The sequence below is a fragment of the Varroa destructor genome, unplaced genomic scaffold (assembly GCF_002443255.2).
Source record: "Varroa destructor unplaced genomic scaffold, Vdes_3.0 BEIS01000002.1, whole genome shotgun sequence".
NCBI lineage: Eukaryota > Metazoa > Arthropoda > Arachnida > Mesostigmata > Varroidae > Varroa > Varroa destructor.
In genome coordinates this window covers 4,636,096-4,655,394 of record NW_019211455.1, presented here as the reverse complement: position 1 = coordinate 4,655,394, position 19,299 = coordinate 4,636,096, and the positions used below count along the sequence as shown (strand labels likewise).

General features: G+C 39.2%; 3 protein-coding genes across 4 annotated transcripts in view; 2 read left to right on the top strand and 1 right to left on the bottom strand.

The window, feature by feature from the left end:
• The first annotated feature begins 48 nt into the window (after nt 1-48).
• On the top strand, nt 49-6,720 carry LOC111244578 (insulin-degrading enzyme-like). The gene is made up of 6 exons (XM_022791822.2): nt 49-364; nt 1,436-1,890; nt 2,481-4,443; nt 4,924-5,202; nt 5,655-5,841; nt 6,336-6,720. The coding sequence occupies exons 2-6, from the start codon at nt 1,684-1,686 to the stop codon at nt 6,646-6,648; spliced, it is 2,949 nt and encodes a 982-aa protein (XP_022647557.1). The 5' UTR covers nt 49-364; nt 1,436-1,683; the 3' UTR covers nt 6,649-6,720.
• Nucleotides 6,721-7,008: 288 nt separating this feature from the next.
• On the bottom strand, nt 7,009-16,413 carry LOC111243931 (histone-lysine N-methyltransferase Su(var)3-9-like). 2 transcript variants are annotated; one of them, XM_022790292.2, is made up of 10 exons: nt 16,280-16,413; nt 15,721-16,090; nt 14,871-14,945; nt 13,385-14,245; nt 12,829-13,000; nt 11,975-12,359; nt 11,056-11,286; nt 10,491-10,733; nt 9,981-10,110; nt 7,009-9,729 (listed from the first exon to the last, which is right to left on the bottom strand). In XM_022790292.2, exons 2-10 carry the CDS (start codon nt 15,788-15,790, stop codon nt 9,653-9,655), a joined length of 2,244 nt encoding a protein of 747 aa, XP_022646027.1. In that variant the 5' UTR covers nt 15,791-16,090; nt 16,280-16,413; the 3' UTR covers nt 7,009-9,652. The 2 variants fall into 2 exon arrangements, with proteins under 2 accessions (XP_022646027.1, XP_022646030.1); XM_022790295.2 differs by lacking the exon at nt 16,280-16,413 and having other exon boundaries at nt 15,721-16,255.
• Nucleotides 16,414-16,451: 38 nt separating this feature from the next.
• The window catches only part of LOC111243935 (uncharacterized), a 5,636-nt gene continuing 2,788 nt past the window's right edge, over nt 16,452-19,299 (top strand). Inside the window, exons 1-5 of the mRNA XM_086980134.1 lie at nt 16,452-16,469; nt 16,818-16,862; nt 17,993-18,101; nt 18,324-18,901; nt 19,151-19,233. Of these exons, the coding sequence (XP_086836260.1) occupies nt 17,993-18,101; nt 18,324-18,901; nt 19,151-19,233 (770 nt within the window). The 5' untranslated portion in view covers nt 16,452-16,469; nt 16,818-16,862. The remainder of the gene's footprint in view (nt 16,470-16,817; nt 16,863-17,992; nt 18,102-18,323; nt 18,902-19,150; nt 19,234-19,299) is intronic.

Here is a 19,299-nt window from a genome sequence, read left to right as displayed (position 1 = left end):
TTAACGACAGCGACGCTGTGGCGGGTCATTTAAAACGCATACCGGTAACCGATAGTAGTTTACATTTGAACTTCTGACGGCCATCACATGGGGGCTGTGTTGCTACGAAAGCAAACGCGCACAGCTCGCGGCTTTTGTAATTATATCCGAAAGCTCCAGACCCGGAACCTACGAAGCACTTTAAGCCAAGGGTCGACAAAAGACGCAAGACCCATCGTTCTGCTTGATTTGTTCTGAGTGAAGGTGTCAGGGGTCTCTGCGTTGGTCCAAGTCCAGCTATCGACTACATAACATGTGCGATTAAATAAAGAGTGTTTCAATGGATTGCTGAATGCGTTGAAAGAAATCCCAAGTATATCAACAGGTGCTGATGGTACGATTAGAGCAATGTACTTCAAAATCCTGACAGCGATCCGTTGAGCTAAACCTTGAAATTAAAAGCATTCGAATTTTCGAAGCATCTACCTCCCTATGCCAATACGACACGCTGTCACACACAACCACAGTTTAAGCCAAGAGAAGTATATCTATTTTGTTATATATTTGCGCCATATGATTATAAATGTTGGGCTCGGTCAGATCTGGAGCTACGAGTTTTTGGCAGTTTGTCCATGTTTTCATATGTATACATGTTTAATGTTACTAGAAACAGTTCGGTACCATTCTGTATATTCTTTTCATTTTAAATAGGTCTTTTCATGCAAAGCTCCTGTCGTACAGCTACGCTCTTAACAAGTTATCGTTTTTCGAAACCGCTTTGTGTTTGAACTCATCTTGAATTTAGTACTGAAAAACATCGAACTAGCCTTATACAATAAGTTGATATAAGTAAAATTTCAGCTCTACGATCGTTCGCAATGACGACGATAGACTTGCGAAATGCCGAAATCTAATCATACAGGGGTGAATTGACTTGCCTCAGTAGTATTTCCCCGTACATGAAGATACACCCCCGCAGCATACAAACACTTTTTCTGCAAGATGACTTTTTTTTATTGACACGAACTATGTTGTTATGTGTTGATGGTATATTTAATTTGTTTGTAAACTAAAGCTTTCTATAGCAAGAACCGTTTAAACGCAGTGTAGACTGGACGCTTGCTTTTCTTTTAGCAAGTGTGGTTCAAGTAGTGTGGGACTGTGAATCTATCTTGCCATTGGGCAGAAAAACTCAACTATGATCAAAAATTATATTTAAGTCATCTGATGTTCTAACTGAATCGCCAAGATGCTTCTGTAAACTTGTGCTCAACGCACTAACACAGCCCATAGACACCTGAGGCTCCCAAGTGAATAGGGTACTGCTGCCGACGATTCATAAAACAATCACCTTTCATCAAAAAGACGATTATTGCTGTCAAGAAAAATGTTAGATAAATGATCATCAAAATTAAGCATAAGTGAAATTCGTGCGTAACGAGGTTGGTCAATGTAGTACGATGCTTCTAGGTGTGGCGATTCCCACTCTGGACTCCTGCTTTAAGTTTAATGATCGATAGGTGGTCTGACGTCCTTCTTGTCTCAACTATTCAGAATGTTATTTAGAATGCAGAAATAAAGGACTTAAACAACTCGCTTGACTGAGACAGGAGATTTGAGACCAACTTCACAGGCAAAACGTCTATCTCGCGACGCTCAACGATTAGTAGTTCAGCAAGCATTCGTAAATAACGAGGTGAATAGATGACAATGGCTGAGGCTTGGAAACTGAAATGCCCTGCTCCTCCACTTGATGGAGAAGATGGGCCGGCGTATCGCATCGTCGATGAACCTCGGAGATCCGACTCAGACAAATCCGCCTACCGAGCCATAGAGCTTCGGAATGGACTGAAAGTACTGCTGATCTCCGATTTGGAGGCAGACAAAGCAGCGGCTGCCCTCACCGTCCAGGTGATGCATCGTTGCCCATGCTTGCTTTTGTCGTGGTGAGTGATAATGTCAGTCGGATTGGGGCCAAAGTATTTTCTATCGCTTAAGTAGACGACAATTCGTCACCTTGAAGACGAACTGCGACCGCTCGCGTACGAGTCCTCCAACCTCATTCAAACCTAACGACCTTTTAATCATAGTTAAATGATATTGAGTCTCGCTTAAGGAATAAGATGTTCCTTAGAGTGTTTCATTTGAATTTATTTCGTGACACCGACATAGTATCTGCAGACAAATGTCAGCTATACCGATACTTACTTGTCATGTGTGACACCATATATTGTTCAAAAAAAATACGGTTTAAGGAGGCACGAATTAGCAATCGCTTGTTTTGTACAGTTGACAATAATACTTTTGTTATGTTATAGCCATCTGAGGCAATCGCGATACATCATCACTTGCTAGCGGTTAGCTTAAGGTGTTACTAACAGAGCGTACAGGGTAAAAGAAAATACTTCGGTCCTTGACATTTGACGGATGCGTGAGCAGTGAACAAAATTGATTTTACTGCTGCATCTACTTTAGCGTAGCCGTTTTCTCTATTATTACAGGTAGGGTACCTGAGTGATCCGCCTGAAATACCAGGCATTGCCCATTTTTGCGAGCACATGCTTCTGCTCGGAACCAAGAAGTATCCAGCAGAAAATTTCTACGAGGAGTTCGTGTCTACTCATGGTGGGACGAGGAACGCTATGACTTGCACTGATGAGACGTCTTATTTTTTCGATGTTACACCTGAGTATTTTAGAAACTGCCTCGATATCTTCGCGCAGTTTTTCATCAATCCACTCTTCGATCAAAATTGCATGCTACGGGAAAAATACGCGATTGACAGCGAAAATCAAAAGAATATTAAGCGGGATTCTCGGCGTCTGTTCCGCATCAACCAGGTTACATCGAGTCCGAAGCACGACTTTGTGAAATTTGGTACGGGAAACATGGATACGCTTAGTTCAAAAGGTACCACGGAACTTCGAAAACAATTGATGGCCTTTCATTCGAAGTGGTATTCATCGAATATTATGGCGCTCGTCCTATACGCGAAAGAAAGTCTCGATGAGTTGACTTCGTACGCCACAGATATGTTTGGTCCGATTCAGAATAGAGAGGTAACGCCACAGGTCTGGACGGTGCACCCGTTTAGGGAGGACTCTGTTCAAGTGGAGATCAAAGTCGTCCCGGTAGATGATATACACAAACTAACAGTAACCTTTCCTACACCGGACATTTCGAGCCAATATAAATCGAAGCCAGATTATTATGTCAGTTACCTTATCTCACACACGAGCCAAGGTGGGCTGATAGCACATCTGAGGTCGCTAAACTGGGTGATCTCTGGCGAAGCAGATCTCACTGATGGGGCCAGAGGGATATGCTTCTTCAAGGTATCGTTCAATTTATCTTACGAAGGCATACGTCACACCGACGAAATAATTACATACCTTTTTCAATATATTCGCCTTCTGCAAGAAAGTAAACCACAGGAATGTGTTTTCAAGGAGCTTATGAATCTTGCTGAAATGAGCTTTCGATTCATGCCTAAGCCGCATCCAATGCGTTACTGTCAAAGGATCAGTAAAGCTATACACAAATACCCTTGGAAGGATGTCATGTCCGGTCCATACATCTATCAGGAATTTCGGCCGGACTTAATCGAGCAACTGCTGAGCTACTTAGTGCCCGAAAAAGTAAGGGTGATGATAGTGTCAAAGCTGTTTCATGACGAAACCAGTCAAGTCGAGAAGTACTACGGTGTTCGATACGCAGTAAGAAAAATTGCAAGATCTACAATCGAGGCATGGAAGACGGTGCATGTTAACGACGTCTTCAAACTTCCAGCTCCAAATGATTTCGTCTCCACCAAATTTACGTTAGTGGACGAAGAAAAAGAATACACCACGGAACCCAAGATAGTTATGAGTGATGAGAGCAACCGGGTTTGGTTTATGCAAGACAAGGAGTATCTTTTGCCTCGTAGCGTAATCTCGTGTCAAATTCGGACTCCTGTGGCATTCCAAAACCCCCTTAGTGATGCTCTGACGCATTTAGCAATAAATTGCTTTCGAGATGAAATTTCTGGTCCTCTGTATTCAGCCAGAGTGGCTGGTCTCAACTATTCGATCATAAACCATCAATACGGCATCTCGTTGAAAGTAAGCGGATATAACGAAAGGCAGCTTTTTCTTCTTAAAAGTATATTGACACGCCTTACTACGTTCAAGGTGGATTCAGGGAGATTCAAAGTACTTAAAGATTTGTTTGCGCGTCGTTTAGGTAACTTCGACACGAAACAACCTCACCGACAAGCGGTATATTACGCGGAGGTGTTACTTTGTGAGAAGTTCTTCATGCACACAGATACGCTGGCCATTTTGGATATGTGCACCCCGGAAGCTTGTACTGAGCATCTGGCCAAGCTGCTACAAAATGCCTATATTGAATGTCTCGTGCATGGAAATATGACTTCGGCAGAAGCAAAAGAGTTAGCCTCGACCGTTCGACGTATACTGAAGTGTAAGTTGAGTTTTCACATGATTTCGATATTTATCACTTGACAGTTTCTGAGATTTGATTCGGTGGCGCTTGTTTGCGTGTAACTAATGACAAATGTAAATTTATAAAGAATTTCACTTTATGGTTGCAGATGTTAACCACGCGAATTTGTCACCTCAAATGATTGTGGCAACTACGATTTGCTTTAAATCTTTTAAATAATTTTACTTGCTGCAAAAAATCACTTCGCAGAAAGATCTTCGCACATTCATCTACCTTGCACTCATATCTTAAATATATCGACTTTTAAATGTTTTTGCTGCTGATACCTCGGAATACCTGAACTTGGATTGTGCTGAATGAAATTTTGAATTATTTTTTAAGAATGACAATCACGCTATGATTACTCATCTAAATCCACTAATTTTCTCGTCATGCGCAACCATATATGTAATAGAAGTGTGCGTTTTAGTGGGTTTTGTTGGTAAATGTGCATTGCAGGTGGCCCACTACCCGAAGATAGCTTACTAAACCTTCGCGAATACCATCTGACCGAGGGTCAGACCACTTACTTTTCTCATACCAACCTGGTACAACCCGCCGGCGCGGTGATGGCACTTTATCAGATAGGAACAGTCGACTCCGAAGACTTGAAGACCTCAGTTCTCAATGAGATACTGTGCCGCCTTATCGACGAACCAGTCTTCAATATACTTCGAACTAAGGAACAGCTTGGTTATATTGTTTCATGTGAAACGAAGTTGTCGTACGGTACGCTAGGTAAGAAGTAATGGAGGACTTATCGTTAGGTCGAGCTTAAATTCACAACCTTATCTTTGCACATAGTAGTTGCCATATCGGTCTAACAAGGATATCTATCGTGAATCTGGAGGTCTGACAGACAATCAATCAATACATGTGTTCATTGACGTGCTGGATCCGTATAAGCTACCAAACGATATGATATTCGCAGTTATATTCCCTTCATACCAATGGCTGAGAACCCACTCGGCAAAAATTAGTTTCGAGATGTCCAGGATTATAACTAATTAATCGAACTTTCTTTAGAATGTATCAATTTGATAAGTCAAACGCCAAAAGCGAAACTGTTTTTTTCTTTTTTTGGGATTTAATTAATATCCGTAGTATCCAAGCAAAGGATGACATTTTTTAATGTCTATTAGCTTTGCGGTTGAAGATCTTACTTACCTCTGAATCTTGGATCTTGGTAGGTTTATTTGTGTTGGTTCAATCCAATTTGCCGTCATCATACGTGTTCGACCGGATTGAAACCTTCATTAACCGCACGATGAATCAAATTCTTAACGAACTTACATCGGAACGGTTAGACGATCATAAAAGGACTTTGATTGCACTCAAACTGGCGAAGCCAAAGACGCTCGAAGAGAAAACGCGCTTGTGAGTCCACCTTATAAATACCGTAGCTGTGATAGCGTAGGTTTAGGAAAATCCCTCATACGCCTTCAAGCTTATTAATAAACAAGGTAAAAAATTACAATTGTATAATTATGTGACTGCATAATTGCACTGCATATGATCACGTAGTCACAAATTCGACTTGAAAAATATTTGCATTACAATTATGAAGACAATGCGTATCACTGTGGTATCACGCGTCTTGTTTCTTTCGGCCTTCTCTTCTGGCATTTGACGCCTACTTTAAAAACATTGCAATTTAAAACAATTTTCGGATTAATATATATTTGTACTGCACATTGTATTAATGGCCTAGTTTCGTACGATTTCCTTTCTTAAATTTGTTACTCAATTAGTTCATAACGCCAGCTCGTTTTAGAACGTTGGCACGACGGGCGTTCTAAAACTAACCGGGTTTGTTCATAGAAGGTAATGCAGCAATATTCCTATTACCCCTTCCCCTCCCCCCATTTCAGTTTATGGGATGAGGTGTGCAGTAAGAGCTACCTATTTGATCGAGCTAAGTTAGAGGCAGCGGCGGTCGGAGCTGTCACCAAGACGGACATCATAGATTTTTACAAGCGCTATATTGAGCACGCAGCTCCGGATCGTAAACAGCTAGTTGTTTGTATCGAATCAAAAGAATCTCAAAGGACGAAAATGGTCAACAATAACAAAGCCAAGGCTGACGCAATGACTGTAAACGACGTTAAGGATTTCAAGGAGATTCATGAACTGTTTCCACGAGAAAGGAGATCACCTGAACAGATTATGATGCATGCGAAGTGAGTGCCTGACTAGACAGTCACGCAGTGTGTTATAGTGAAATAACTCAGCTGTGGTTCATCACAAATATTTAAACGTGCTTCTTTTGTCTGTTTTGAGTGTTTTTCTATACAAAACCATCTTACAAAATGGCAGGTACCTCTACTCTGTCATAAACTCAGACAAACACGTTCAGCAAAATAGTTAGAAAATGCCCACTTAGTATAGACAGAATGAAAATATTTTATTTCTCGTGTAATATGATATGCTTATGCTCTGTACAACTCATATATATATATATATACATATAATATATATATATATATATGAGTATATATATTATATATATATATATATATATCTATATATATATATGTTCTTCGATCTTTGTTCACCGATATTAACTTGTTTTATTAATTACAACGCGATGCTATTTCTCTAAACATACGAATTCAATGCAAAAATAGACACAAAAAATAGATACAGGAGTACTCCTTATCTGCTGACCACAGCGCGATCTATTTTTACTTTGCGCTCGTTCAACTGCATGCGTGTCCAGATTTTGTGTGACCAGCAGATCGCTTTGGTTGGACAATTGAGTAGATTAATTAGATGTTACATCTCATTCGATACGCACATCTGCCGTAATACCAGTATATACGTACTATGCAATAGGCAGATGAAATAACGCTCACGGATCATTTAGACAATACAATCGGTTGCACATACACTAGTACTATTCAAGCCCGTTGTAGCGAAAGTTGCTCGCGATCGGGCCTCCGCCGCTGATAATACTTTTACGTGTTACGACTTCTCACGCAAAATGGGGAGAGCATAAATGATTTTTGTTCTTCCGGCATTCGACGGTAATGACCAGAGTACAGCCCTACGTATTCAAGACTTATATATTAAAAACATTTGATTTTTTCGATATGCAAAGCACACGTTTTTATAGAGCAATGGTTGCAATTTAGGAAGGCAGTGATTACGTATTTTTGTGCAGGCTGTGTTGCTAAGTATTTTTTGCAATATATATAATATTGATTGTCAATGTGATGTAAATGTTTCTAATAAATTGAGCTCTTTTTTCTAATGTAATATAAAATTGGGCCTCCAGGCAGTGTAAATTACAGTGGAAATTGAGCAAAGTTTCCTTTTTTAGCAGAATCAAATTTGCGAATCGTTCGCGCTTAGCGGTGGTAATTGTAGTGGCAATATCGACAGCGTAAAGAATTTCTAATTTCCACACGTTCATTTAGAGAGCTAGATGTTTAGAGGTGCCTCTACAAGTGGAATAAATTTCAACAAAAATACGCGAAAGTAATCGGCGATAATCCACTATAGCATGTTATTCCTGACAGGCCCAGTTAGACTCGCCGTCAAAACGACAAAGATAAGGCTTCCAAACAAGTGGGTGCAGGTACAAGCGTTCTTCCGCTAGTACAATAAAAAAATTTTTATATACATATTAGTAGCCCGTAAGACTGTTACTCATAGAAGCTTAATAGCTTAATAAACGTGTTTGTATCTTAATTTCACCGGTAACTCCATACGCATAGCTGCGACGGATCTATGCTTCTAAATGGAGATCTTAAACTTTGCTCAAACATTATTCGTTCAAAACGGACCATAAAGAAAATAGTATGGTCATCACATGTTATTGTATCTTAGTGTGTAGTGGTAAATCCAGACTACAGTTTTCTCCCCCAAGGTCCACTGTCCGCTTATCAGGCGTGCTTAGTTTGTTTTCCAGTTCCAAAATTATCTTTTCGTTTTTCATGCGCATTTGTCAACATTCACACGCCTAAATGGCGTAAAAGTAAAGCGATCAATTATCCCAACTCAAATGGCCGGTACATTATTTCTAAAATCGGTATGAATAGTTATATTCCCCCTTTCAATAGTCACATTTACGTAATTTAACCATCGTTCCATAGCGGAAGTTACAAGATATATTGTCATTTTGTTAAGTAATGATGACCTTAAAGATTCCTATTGCTTACATATTTACCAATAGGTCACATCGCATTTCGGAAAGATGCAGTAGTTTCTCACGTCATACCGATATCAACCTACCACCGCTGAAGCCACTGATTATTTTCGAATTAATCTCCAAATAGTTGGCACCACAGTGGTAATTTTATACATTCCCTCTACTGCCTTATGTCATAGTACTACCTGCGTAAAATATGCAGGGTCTACCTCTTTGTAAATACATATATAGCGATTGGTTAATAAACAGGATTTCCATTGAATCCCTAAGTGGCAGTCATTGAAGTTTTGTAGTTCCTCATCTAGCCACTTCAGCGTGAATCGAGGTCTTTCTAACAGAGACCGCGGGCGCCATAAGCGATTATTTTAGTAGTAACACCGAAAAGCTTTAGCTTTTTTTAAAGAAGTTACACAACTATTTTTGCGGATTCCTATATATCAAAGTATAAGATATCCGGTTTCGTATAAAGTAAACAGCATTATTCTGTGAGCACCATGGAAACTACCCATAATCTTAACATCTGCTGTTATTTCTAGTTTAAGTGGATCTTAAACAAAACGGTGAAATTAAAGGCGAGCGCTAGATAACAACAACACTCTTTTAGCGAGATAAAAACGATTATTAATAGAGGCGATTCCCACTGCTTGATCTTAATTTAGCTATAGCATGAGTGAATTTGGGCAACTTGACTATAAAACTCATTAAGATAATCCGATTTTTATGGTCTAAATCTAATTCACAAGTTATTTTTAAGTCGCTAAAAGAGACTGAAACGTAATCAGTCACTTACGTAAGTCGAAAGGCATGACGAAAACGAAGGTTATAATTCTGCGCTGTGACGAGACGATTGAACGTAAACAATAGAATAAATCTAACAATGTACAACATCTTCCTCCAATAATTATTTAAATCGTAATGCAGCTCACAGTGCCATCAGTAACGATACAGCGGACACCGATCTATGAGGTTCTTTGCGGATGTTAATGAAAAAGATAAAAATAAATTAACGACAACAAATCAAACACATCTCGAAAATTAGAACAGGAATTTGCGACACTTCACTGAGCCGCACTTGCATTCAACCTTTTTTAAGGTTCCCTCCGTTCCAGTCGCTAAAAAAAAGACAAAAAAAAATTTTAATATGTTAAGAGTTTTGAATAGAAAGGAAATAACAACCCCAAATCTTATAGGAACTTCGCATAGTCATATGTATTCCCAAAAAAATACTGTGTTTCATTCTTAATGAATGAAATTTTGAACCATTATATGATAGTAGAAACTGCAATTGCCTGTACAGACAAGTAAGTAATGAGTACTTATAGAGAAGCTCGTTGGGAAACGAAACAAAAATGGCTTTACGTACTCTGCATGCAATAGTTGAAAGTGAGCTCTTCGTGGCGAGCGATATCTCGTCGCGCAAAGAAAGCTAGCCGAGGCGCTCCTGGATGATGGTTTTCTATGTAGGCATAGCTGATTGCTATGTTTGGATCGCACTGACGGGGGCATGTGACAAACAGTACGAAACATAAAGAAATACATACATACGAATTTTATTCACTTTTATGGGTAGTTTTTAACGATTTTGATGTATACTTATAGCAGCTATAAATCATATCCATACACACACTCACGGAAGCACCAGACTGTACAGGTTTCGTAATAATGTTAAAAGTGTTTGACAAACAATCTTGCAGTAGCATACTATGTGTTTTCAAAATCAAATAACGCACTAGCAAGGACAGCAACGTTTGTTAACTACTACTATTACTTTAACAATCTGAAGTATTTTGACACACAATTACAATAACAAAAATGTTCTTACTGGTACACCTAACATGGTACACGTAACATAAAAAGTATATTACGAACGTACACTGTGGTTGAAAAAGCGAGAAACATTTCCGTAAACTGCAGCATCAACTGTATTTTCCACCGGGCGATCGCGATAAGGTTGCAAATCAAACAGGTACGAGAAATTGACAGAGTGACGAGAAACTGCTTCAGCGCTGGTCATCAGCTCGCCGAGATACTCGGCAATGAAGGTACCTCGAGCAATTTTCTGTTCCGCTCGCACGCCCCACCCGCGTGACGTTGTCTTAAATATTGTCAAGGACAGCTGCCAGATCAAAATGAAAAAGAAGAAATTACGTTAAATACAAATAAAGTCTTTTCCGAAGATTAATTTATATAGATTTCTCAGTTAAGTAACAAAAGATAAACGTTTTTACTAAACATCAAAAATACGATTTTTAATTAAGTGCAAGAGATTAAGTATAGGGTAGATGGTAAAATAAAAGTATGCACAAATAATAGCAACACTAGAATTGCTTGGTAACTTAACATGTATAAGCCTGTCAGATGCCAAGTAAATCTAAGTAAACCAGCCGTAGCTTGCTTATTTGTAGTAGCACATGCACATTTACTTTCAATTGACATACCTGCACCCCTTTTTGAATAAGTCGATTTTCGCATTCCGGACCACACTGGCAGAAGCGGTTACACTCGTATAGCGGTACTTGCCCACATGTTCTGGCTAATTGACCACGTATATAGCCGCGATATCGTCCGGCATGAACGCCGCAACAGTCTTTGCCAAAACAGCCTTCTTCCGCGCACTTACACGACCGCGAAGGTTTCTGATAACGAACATTCGGACTCACAACGTAGTCCTGTTAAAAGGGTATAAACGTACGTGCAACGAGTGATTAAATAACGAATTAAAGCCAATCGCCTTTGCCTATCATCCGCATTACACATATAAAGATAGCTGAGCTACTAAGCGGTAGGTAATGTAGTAAAAAAATAGTGCTTGTTGCTGAGTAAACACTCGATCACATTTTTGTCCTATTTATTATGATACACAGTTGTTTCAAATACCAGTTCTTCAAATTTCGGCAATTTTTAGAGTATATAGGTGTGCTATGCGCCCAATGCTTAGTGATCCCTCCATTGTACGAGAAAAATTACTTATGTACAAGAAACTCCGTCAATTAACGAAATAGGTTTTAATTAAGAATCTGTTTCATTGAAGAAATTTCCCCGTATAGATATAGCGAAATCGCGGATACAAATTATATAATAATGTAATAGTAATATGCTTTATTATACAAATCTATTTATGTAATAATATAATATTACCTGTAATACTTGCAAAAAGTAATATGCCCACGAGCTACTTGGACCACACTTTTGCTAGAAATAATAAATTTTATTTTGAAAAACACACTACATTCGTTTAATATTCAATATCGCGTTTAACAGATTAGGGAATGGATATTATAACCATGAAATATACCCTTACAAATTAACTTGATATCTCCCAACGAGTTTGAACTAAGACTGCTAATTTTAACGAACCGTTATATATTTGAATTCACTTGGCAAAGATTCCGCATCAACGACATTTTCAATGGCGATTTGAGCATCGGGTTCAAATTTTGCTATCAATGATTCCCATCGTTCGTTTTCGTCCAGCCCTTGCGCACGTTTCTTAGCAAATGCCATAAACTTGAAAAGTTTGCCACCGAACTGTTGTAATAACACGGCCTGCTTGTCCAAAGCAAGATTTAACCTAATGCGCTGTTGCATCTCGCGGCGTTTTTTCCGAAACGGAATCGGTGGCCCGTGTTCTGGGTCAAGGGTGCACCCGGCAAGGGTCGCTAGCAAAAGTAAATCCGCTGGATCCTCCTGCAGCACTGTGGCCTTTAGATATTTCACCAGATACTCATGAGAAAGCTTTACCCTGTAAAATAAAGAATATAATCATTCCCACAAAAAAAAGATTCGAAGTTATTTATAATCAAGTTTATTATAGAGCTAATTGCATGATGAACTAGACTTAGTGATTCTACGATAAATGATAACGATTTATCTTATAAGTGACGAAAAATGTAATAAACTTGTAGGACTTAGGTTACGCTGGAATACCCCCAGATTATTATGCTTAAGACAAATAGCAAGGATTGTGAAACTAAAATATTTAACTTGGCCTTAACATTACACATAACTGTGCTGCTTATGTGCGCTTGGAATTCGATCATTAGGAATTAATATTTCGTTATTTTTGATGCATTACAAAAACGGTCCCAAGATTGTCTTCTTGCCATTCTTGCAATTTTATTTGAAGCACGATCATTGTTATCACATATTGGCGTCCTTTAGATCATCCTGATTATTCATATCACTTATCCGGCTTTAAGTACTTCACGTACTCTTTCTTCCTGTCAAAATATTCGGCGAGCAGCAGACAGTTTGCGCTAGATACCACCAAATGAGCTTCAGGTTCCCACGTGTCATATTTCGGAGTCCAGTCTTTCCATCGGACAAGAAATTTCATTTGATTTTTTACGGCCTCATGGGCAACTATTTTATCAACGATATAAACTGAAAATATAGAAAACGTTAAAAAGAGAAGGATAAAGTTAATCGCAATCAGGTTTCGAGCCCAAAAGTGATTTACGTAATGTATAAAACATTACACGGTCAAGAAAACAGAAGCTACGGTCGGACCTGCTAAATTTTCTAAATGTTTCTTTTTAACATTCGCCATCTCTACATTAGATGTTGACTAACGGATTTTCTAGTTGATTTTCTCCTCTTGGGTTCCACAACCTGACCTGCTAAATTTTGTGAATGTTTTTTTTAACATTCGCCATGTCTAGATTAGATATTGCTTAGTGAATTTTCTAGTTGATTTTCTTCTCCTGGTTTCCACAACCTAGCGTATAATAAAAGCATAAATATCGAGTTCCTGATGTTAAAACTCACCATCATCTTCCGGCAGCTTTAACGTATTTTTCTGCTTACGGCACTCCTCCATAAGCTTACAGAGACTCTTTCGAGGATTCGCGATTCGGCAACGCCGACTAAAATCAACGTAAGCACCTTGATACGGCATCGTCACCCAGGGCTCTGGTATGCTAGCTGTCACTGTTACGGGCAAGCGAAGTGGAGCCTTGAGAACTACTGAAGCAATATCAGAGTTCAGCGGTTTCTTTTTTGAGTCGAATCGTTCACTATCTGGAATCGAATCATTGATACTATCTGGTAAGCTACTGCTCCCGCTTTTTGGACTGCCAACATTGGTCAAACTTCGCCTACTCCTGCCAGTTCTGCTGATACGATTTTCACCGCCACCGCCATTTTGCAAGAACGGAGCTGATTTTATATCCTTTGCTAACTTGGAATCCATTTTCTTAATGAGAATATCAGTGATTTCTTTTCTAGCAGCAGCAAGCGCGGAGGTCTCGAGATAAACCTGATTGAGTGAAAGCGATTCCGTCTTCGCTCCTCTTGAAGGCTGATTTCTACGGCTGATCGTTGACTTTCGCTCCAGTGATAAATCGCGAGAGCTTTTTCTCGCTTTATTCTTTACTTTGCTGAGATCTATTGTTTTAACGACAACCTTAGCTACCGATGACTTTAGTGGGTTCAATTGGGAAGCAGCACCGATTCCATTTATCGGGCTGCTTTGAAGAACCTTGGACGGCTTTGGTATCATGGCAGTTTTTCTTCGTTTGGTCCCCTCAAATGGCGCCACTGTGGTAGTCTTTCGCTTTTGGGCTCGTTCGTGCGGTATAGTTTGTTTCCCCTTGACACGATCAGGTGTAATGGACTTGGACTCGCGATCTAAAAAAAAGCCCAAGTGTTCGACGAGATGACAAAGAAAATAGAGAATTTTTAATTACTACAACCTATTACAATTATGCTAATAAAATCTTCGTGCTAGTTATTAACTAGAACCTTTTAAAATAACGCATTTGTTTGTACTTATATGTGCTCCGCATAAACCTTCTGTAATCCTTCTAAGAACTAGTTAAGCGACATTAACATTTTAATTAATTAACATTAATACTGACTTTGAAAATATTATTTGGAGCATCAACTATTTTTGTTGTTAGCGCATACTGCTAATTATGATTAAATAGTATCATAAAATCATAATATTCTAGATTCGTCGATGTAAATATTCGTAGCCCGCTTCAGCCTTAATATCAGAAAAAGAGGGTCACCCTTAATAACGGAGTTCTAATGTATCATGTATGTGACGTACCCCAATTAGATACATACAATGATGAGCATATCGTGAGAACGCTATTCAGCGTATCAGTAAAATATCTAGTTTTGAGAGATCTACTGTAATTTCAAAAATGCACGCTCATATCTTAGAATATAGTCTCGGATAAAAAATTCTAGCTTTTTGCCGAGTAGCTTGTCTATGTGTATCTTTGGCTTGACTGACAGTCACACTTACCCTGTCTGAGCCGAACTGGCGAGTTGACATCTTGTTCTTGAAGTACATCATTTGAACCACTTCTACGAGATCGGCCTAAAGGTTGAAAAGTTCACAGAAAAAAAGATTACGCGTGATGCCGGAAGCACATGACAGTGTCATACGCGCGTTACTTTTTGCTAATGAATAAATAGCATCTCATGGATGTTTCAATAAGGCATAAATAGACTTAGGCAAGTGACTTACTGAACGACACGGATACCCTCTAACATAAAAACTGCACTAATGCAAATGACCGTAGCGAACGGAGCGCAGTCATATATATGTATATATACCTAATCGCATAATATCTACTGATGATATTGCTTCACTATGTCTTTTCAGCTTTCAATTTTAACCTTCATTAACTAGCCGGAGACCGAAAATTATTTGCTTATGTATGCGATAAATTTAATCAATTAAATTCATCATTGAAGCCGTGTTCACACATGAACAGATTTTTACCAAAACTACTATTTGTTTTCGTAGTCAGCCTTTATCAGCCTTAATGCTATAGAAGGCCGCTCATTTATTCATTGAAATCCACCCGCCGCTCTTCTATTGCCTCGATCAAAACCCAACTGTCATTGACACACTCAGCTAGATGCAAAGGAGGGGGAGTTTCTTCTTTTTCTAGCTGAGAACGTTTCATCTGGGTTTGCGCTCTCACTGAGCAAATGCCGCACTCAAACTATTCACAGAAATGTGATAATGTCTACTCGATTTGTAATTTTGGAAACCGGCCACATCTTCTTAGTGTCTGCAAAACTCAATAAAAATGTCTACAAGGACTCGTTCTCTAAGCACACATTACATATCGCTGTCTACGTACCTCGACTGGGTTTGGACTTGGCTTCAGTTGCATTTTCGCCACCGCGTTTGGCGGTTCTGACCCGCGCCATGGTCTAATACTCGAACACGTTCCACTACACACTAATGTTACTTTCTTTTCGGTACTCCAGCTGCAGCACGGGGACTCGTTGAGCCGCCAAGAGCTTACCACCTCTACAACTGCTGCTGACGCCGTCGCCGAACAGCCTGAAACACGGGTTGCACCCACATATCCAATCCATGATCAACAGTACCATAGTACACGCAAATTGACTGCGCAATCTACTCTACAATGGCCTGCTTTCCTTTGACGAGTACAACAGACCTTGCGAGACTAACAACATATAGACGGCGCGCCACTTTTCATATGTCTGAAAACGGTGAATGCTATTAAACTACCGAAATCACCGTCGCACTGAGACAAGCCAAGCGTTTCACATTTGATACAAAGCGTAGCGTGACTAGTATATTTAATATGATTATTTTTTTCTGATGGTATTATTATTATTATTATTGTGATTATTAACCGCAGCAGCAGCAATCAAACCTTCCCCGCCTACCTCTAGAGTCTCTATCAAGTGGTACGACGGCTTCGATCCGCAGAGCTGCTGAACCGCCTGCCGGCTTTGAGTTTCGAGCCCGCCGCAACGGCATAGGAGGCGCTGTACTCGCATGCCGCGGTCAGCCAAAACAACATCATCCGTCGTGTGAAGCACATGTTAAAGGAAACACGGCAAACTGAAAATTGAAGTAACAGGCCCATTCATAGATGAGAATCCGATTCTCTAAGCTTGCTTGCACATTTTTCTGCTAGCTATTGTTCCACTTTAATTACTGCTAGTAAAAACATTGCCTTACATGAGAAGAAATTTCCTGTATATTTGAATCTAATTGTGTGAATGCTGTTTGGTGTTAGCGGCCTTTAAACAAACGAGCTCCTTCTCAGTGTTTCTCTCTCTCCCGTTCCTCAAAAGCCTCGATCTCGTTTAAATTTCGAAATTGTGCTGCGGTTACCTGTTGGCGGGAAGCGCGCAATAGACCGTTGAGGTTACATGTTTGTTCGTACTGATTCATCCGTGTCTGATTTAAAATTATCAGGTCCACCCGCTCGTCGTGGTCCATCCAATACAACGCGATATCGAGGTATTTATTACTGGTAATTATTGTGGTCTTATACTATTTAGTACAAGCAGTAGAGTTACAGTCTGTTCCTCAACAAACATATTAGACACAGACGCAAATCACTTAAGCTATAGTGTGTTCGTGTATTAAAAGCAGTCGATTGACTTGTGCGTGCAAGCGATGCAAAGTGAACGACGAATTCATCTACTCGCAGAAGTTCGTTACGAAGGCGATAGACAATGTAGATAAGTACCTGTTCCACGCAACAACTCAGAGGAAGTTTGCTTACGAATTCATTGTTGGCAGATGGTGAAAGTTAATTTATTTCATCAAAGCGTAAAGCATTGAACACAATTTGAACTAAATGTAATTAAACTGAATATGAACTTGAATATTAATATTCAGGGCTTTCTATGGTTTTATATGCGACAATTACTAATGGCGGTGTTGATTAGGTGTATTGACCCATCGAAATTTGGTAACATGTACTAACATTTGTCTTACTGAAAGTAACATAGATTCAACGGTTGTGGGACTCAAATATAAGTTGCGTATTACATATAACGTTTAAAGAACACTGATGTTAAGCGTCGTTCAAGCTTTCATGATTAAAATAATGGCTAATGGCATATGAGTAGTGGAAGTGACCGTTACGAAAAAGTGTAGTTTCTGTCTCACTAGTCGATGCTTTATTTTAATTTTTCTTTATTAGAGAATATTTGTGCTTGTACTTTTATAATTTGTATTATTTTTTACTGTATTAATTGACTCAATGGACGAAATATTTATACGCATAAGTATTCAATTCGTGTCTCTTATTAATAAACCCGTTACCTTCATATGGCTGAAAGCAATTTATCATGCTAGTAGTTGTACAACAAACATTTGGTACATTATCGTGCCAAACATAGTTAACTGAAATAGTCAGCCATTTAAGCAGTCTCCATGGAAGCATGATAATCGTTGAGAACATGATGTAAGTGTTACAGGTCAAGGAAGTCCTTAACACGTACTGATAGAAAAGCGACAGTAAGGGACTCGTTATTTCTGGGGCTTTCATGCATTGTCAAGTACTACTACTCATTCAAAACAGTATCTTCTATCCGGAATCTGGTAATGAAGCTTTTCTTAATAGATTTATGACGTTTCAGATGGAGGCACTTACGATAAGCGATTTGAAAAGGCTGTGCGCGGAACGCGGTTTAACTCCTGGTAAGCTTCGCAAACAGCAAATCATCGAGCTCCTTGTAAATAGTGGACGTAAGTATACAACCAAAATTCTATGTTTACGCTTATTTACGTTATATATTTCGGAAACTGAAGTAAACCTAGCAGCATAAATGTTGAGTGCGTACTTCTTCGTAAAACCGTTTAATCATTTTTGTCTTTATACAATATAAAACATTTCTCGTTCAACACCTTTTTGTTGCATTTTTTTGTATGTTTTCATTAAGACATATTGGTCATTATTTGTATTCACAGTAAAGGAGCTACCGACAGAGATCGTTGTTCGAGATACTCCTAGAAAAAGTATTTTAACCCCTTCACGATCCCGGCGTTCCGCTATAGCAGAAGCTGAAGGCGGTCAGCCTGAGACACGGCGAAGCATTCGTCGAAAAACTCGAGCAAACGCAGCTGAAATCAATAAAGAAAACACTTCAGGTGAAACCAATGTGACGCCAATGAGAAAGGGCAAGCGCTCAACCCGAAGACAGAACGCCGGCAGTACTGAAAGTACTAATAACAAAGATGAAGTTGAAAAACAGTCGCCAGCAAGTGATAGTGGCAGTGCTAGTGAGGAGGCAAAGTTACAGCTGGAGGGAAAATTAAGAGGAACGCCGGTGAATCTCTCCAATAGTGTAGAGTTTTCCTCTGAGGAAAAGCACGATCCATTTGAACTGCCTGAAACTAATTCTATGCAGGGAAGTCGAAGCTCATCAGGAAAGAGACACAGCACAAGGCTATCTTTTGCTAAAAACATTGATGACGATGGCACCGGTTTTGAACAGGAGACACCTCCAATAAAGAAAATTGCTGAGGAAAGCACGAACGTAGATGAGGTCAGTTTTAGGGGAAAATACTTTGCTGACTTCTATTTTTGTTTAATAAATATGTGTTTATAGATATTTCCTTAGCAATGATTATTTATATTTGTGCTGTGGATAGCCACCGACATAAAGTAAGCATTTAAACTGGATAGTTATTAATATCATTGTGTTTAGATGATATAAGGAAGGAATGCATGTAGAATTTATTTTTTGTTAGAATTGAAAGGTTAATGAAAGGAGTCTATTCGTACTGTTTTGCAGATTAAAGTCATTCAGGCTGATGAGTCGGCACAGGTTGGTACTGCAGACTCTGCGTCTGAGCTGTCAAAGTGGCAGTCAACAAAGTAAGCCGACTTATAATATTAGTATTAACTCTAGATAGGGAAACTGGATTATGTTTACCATATATA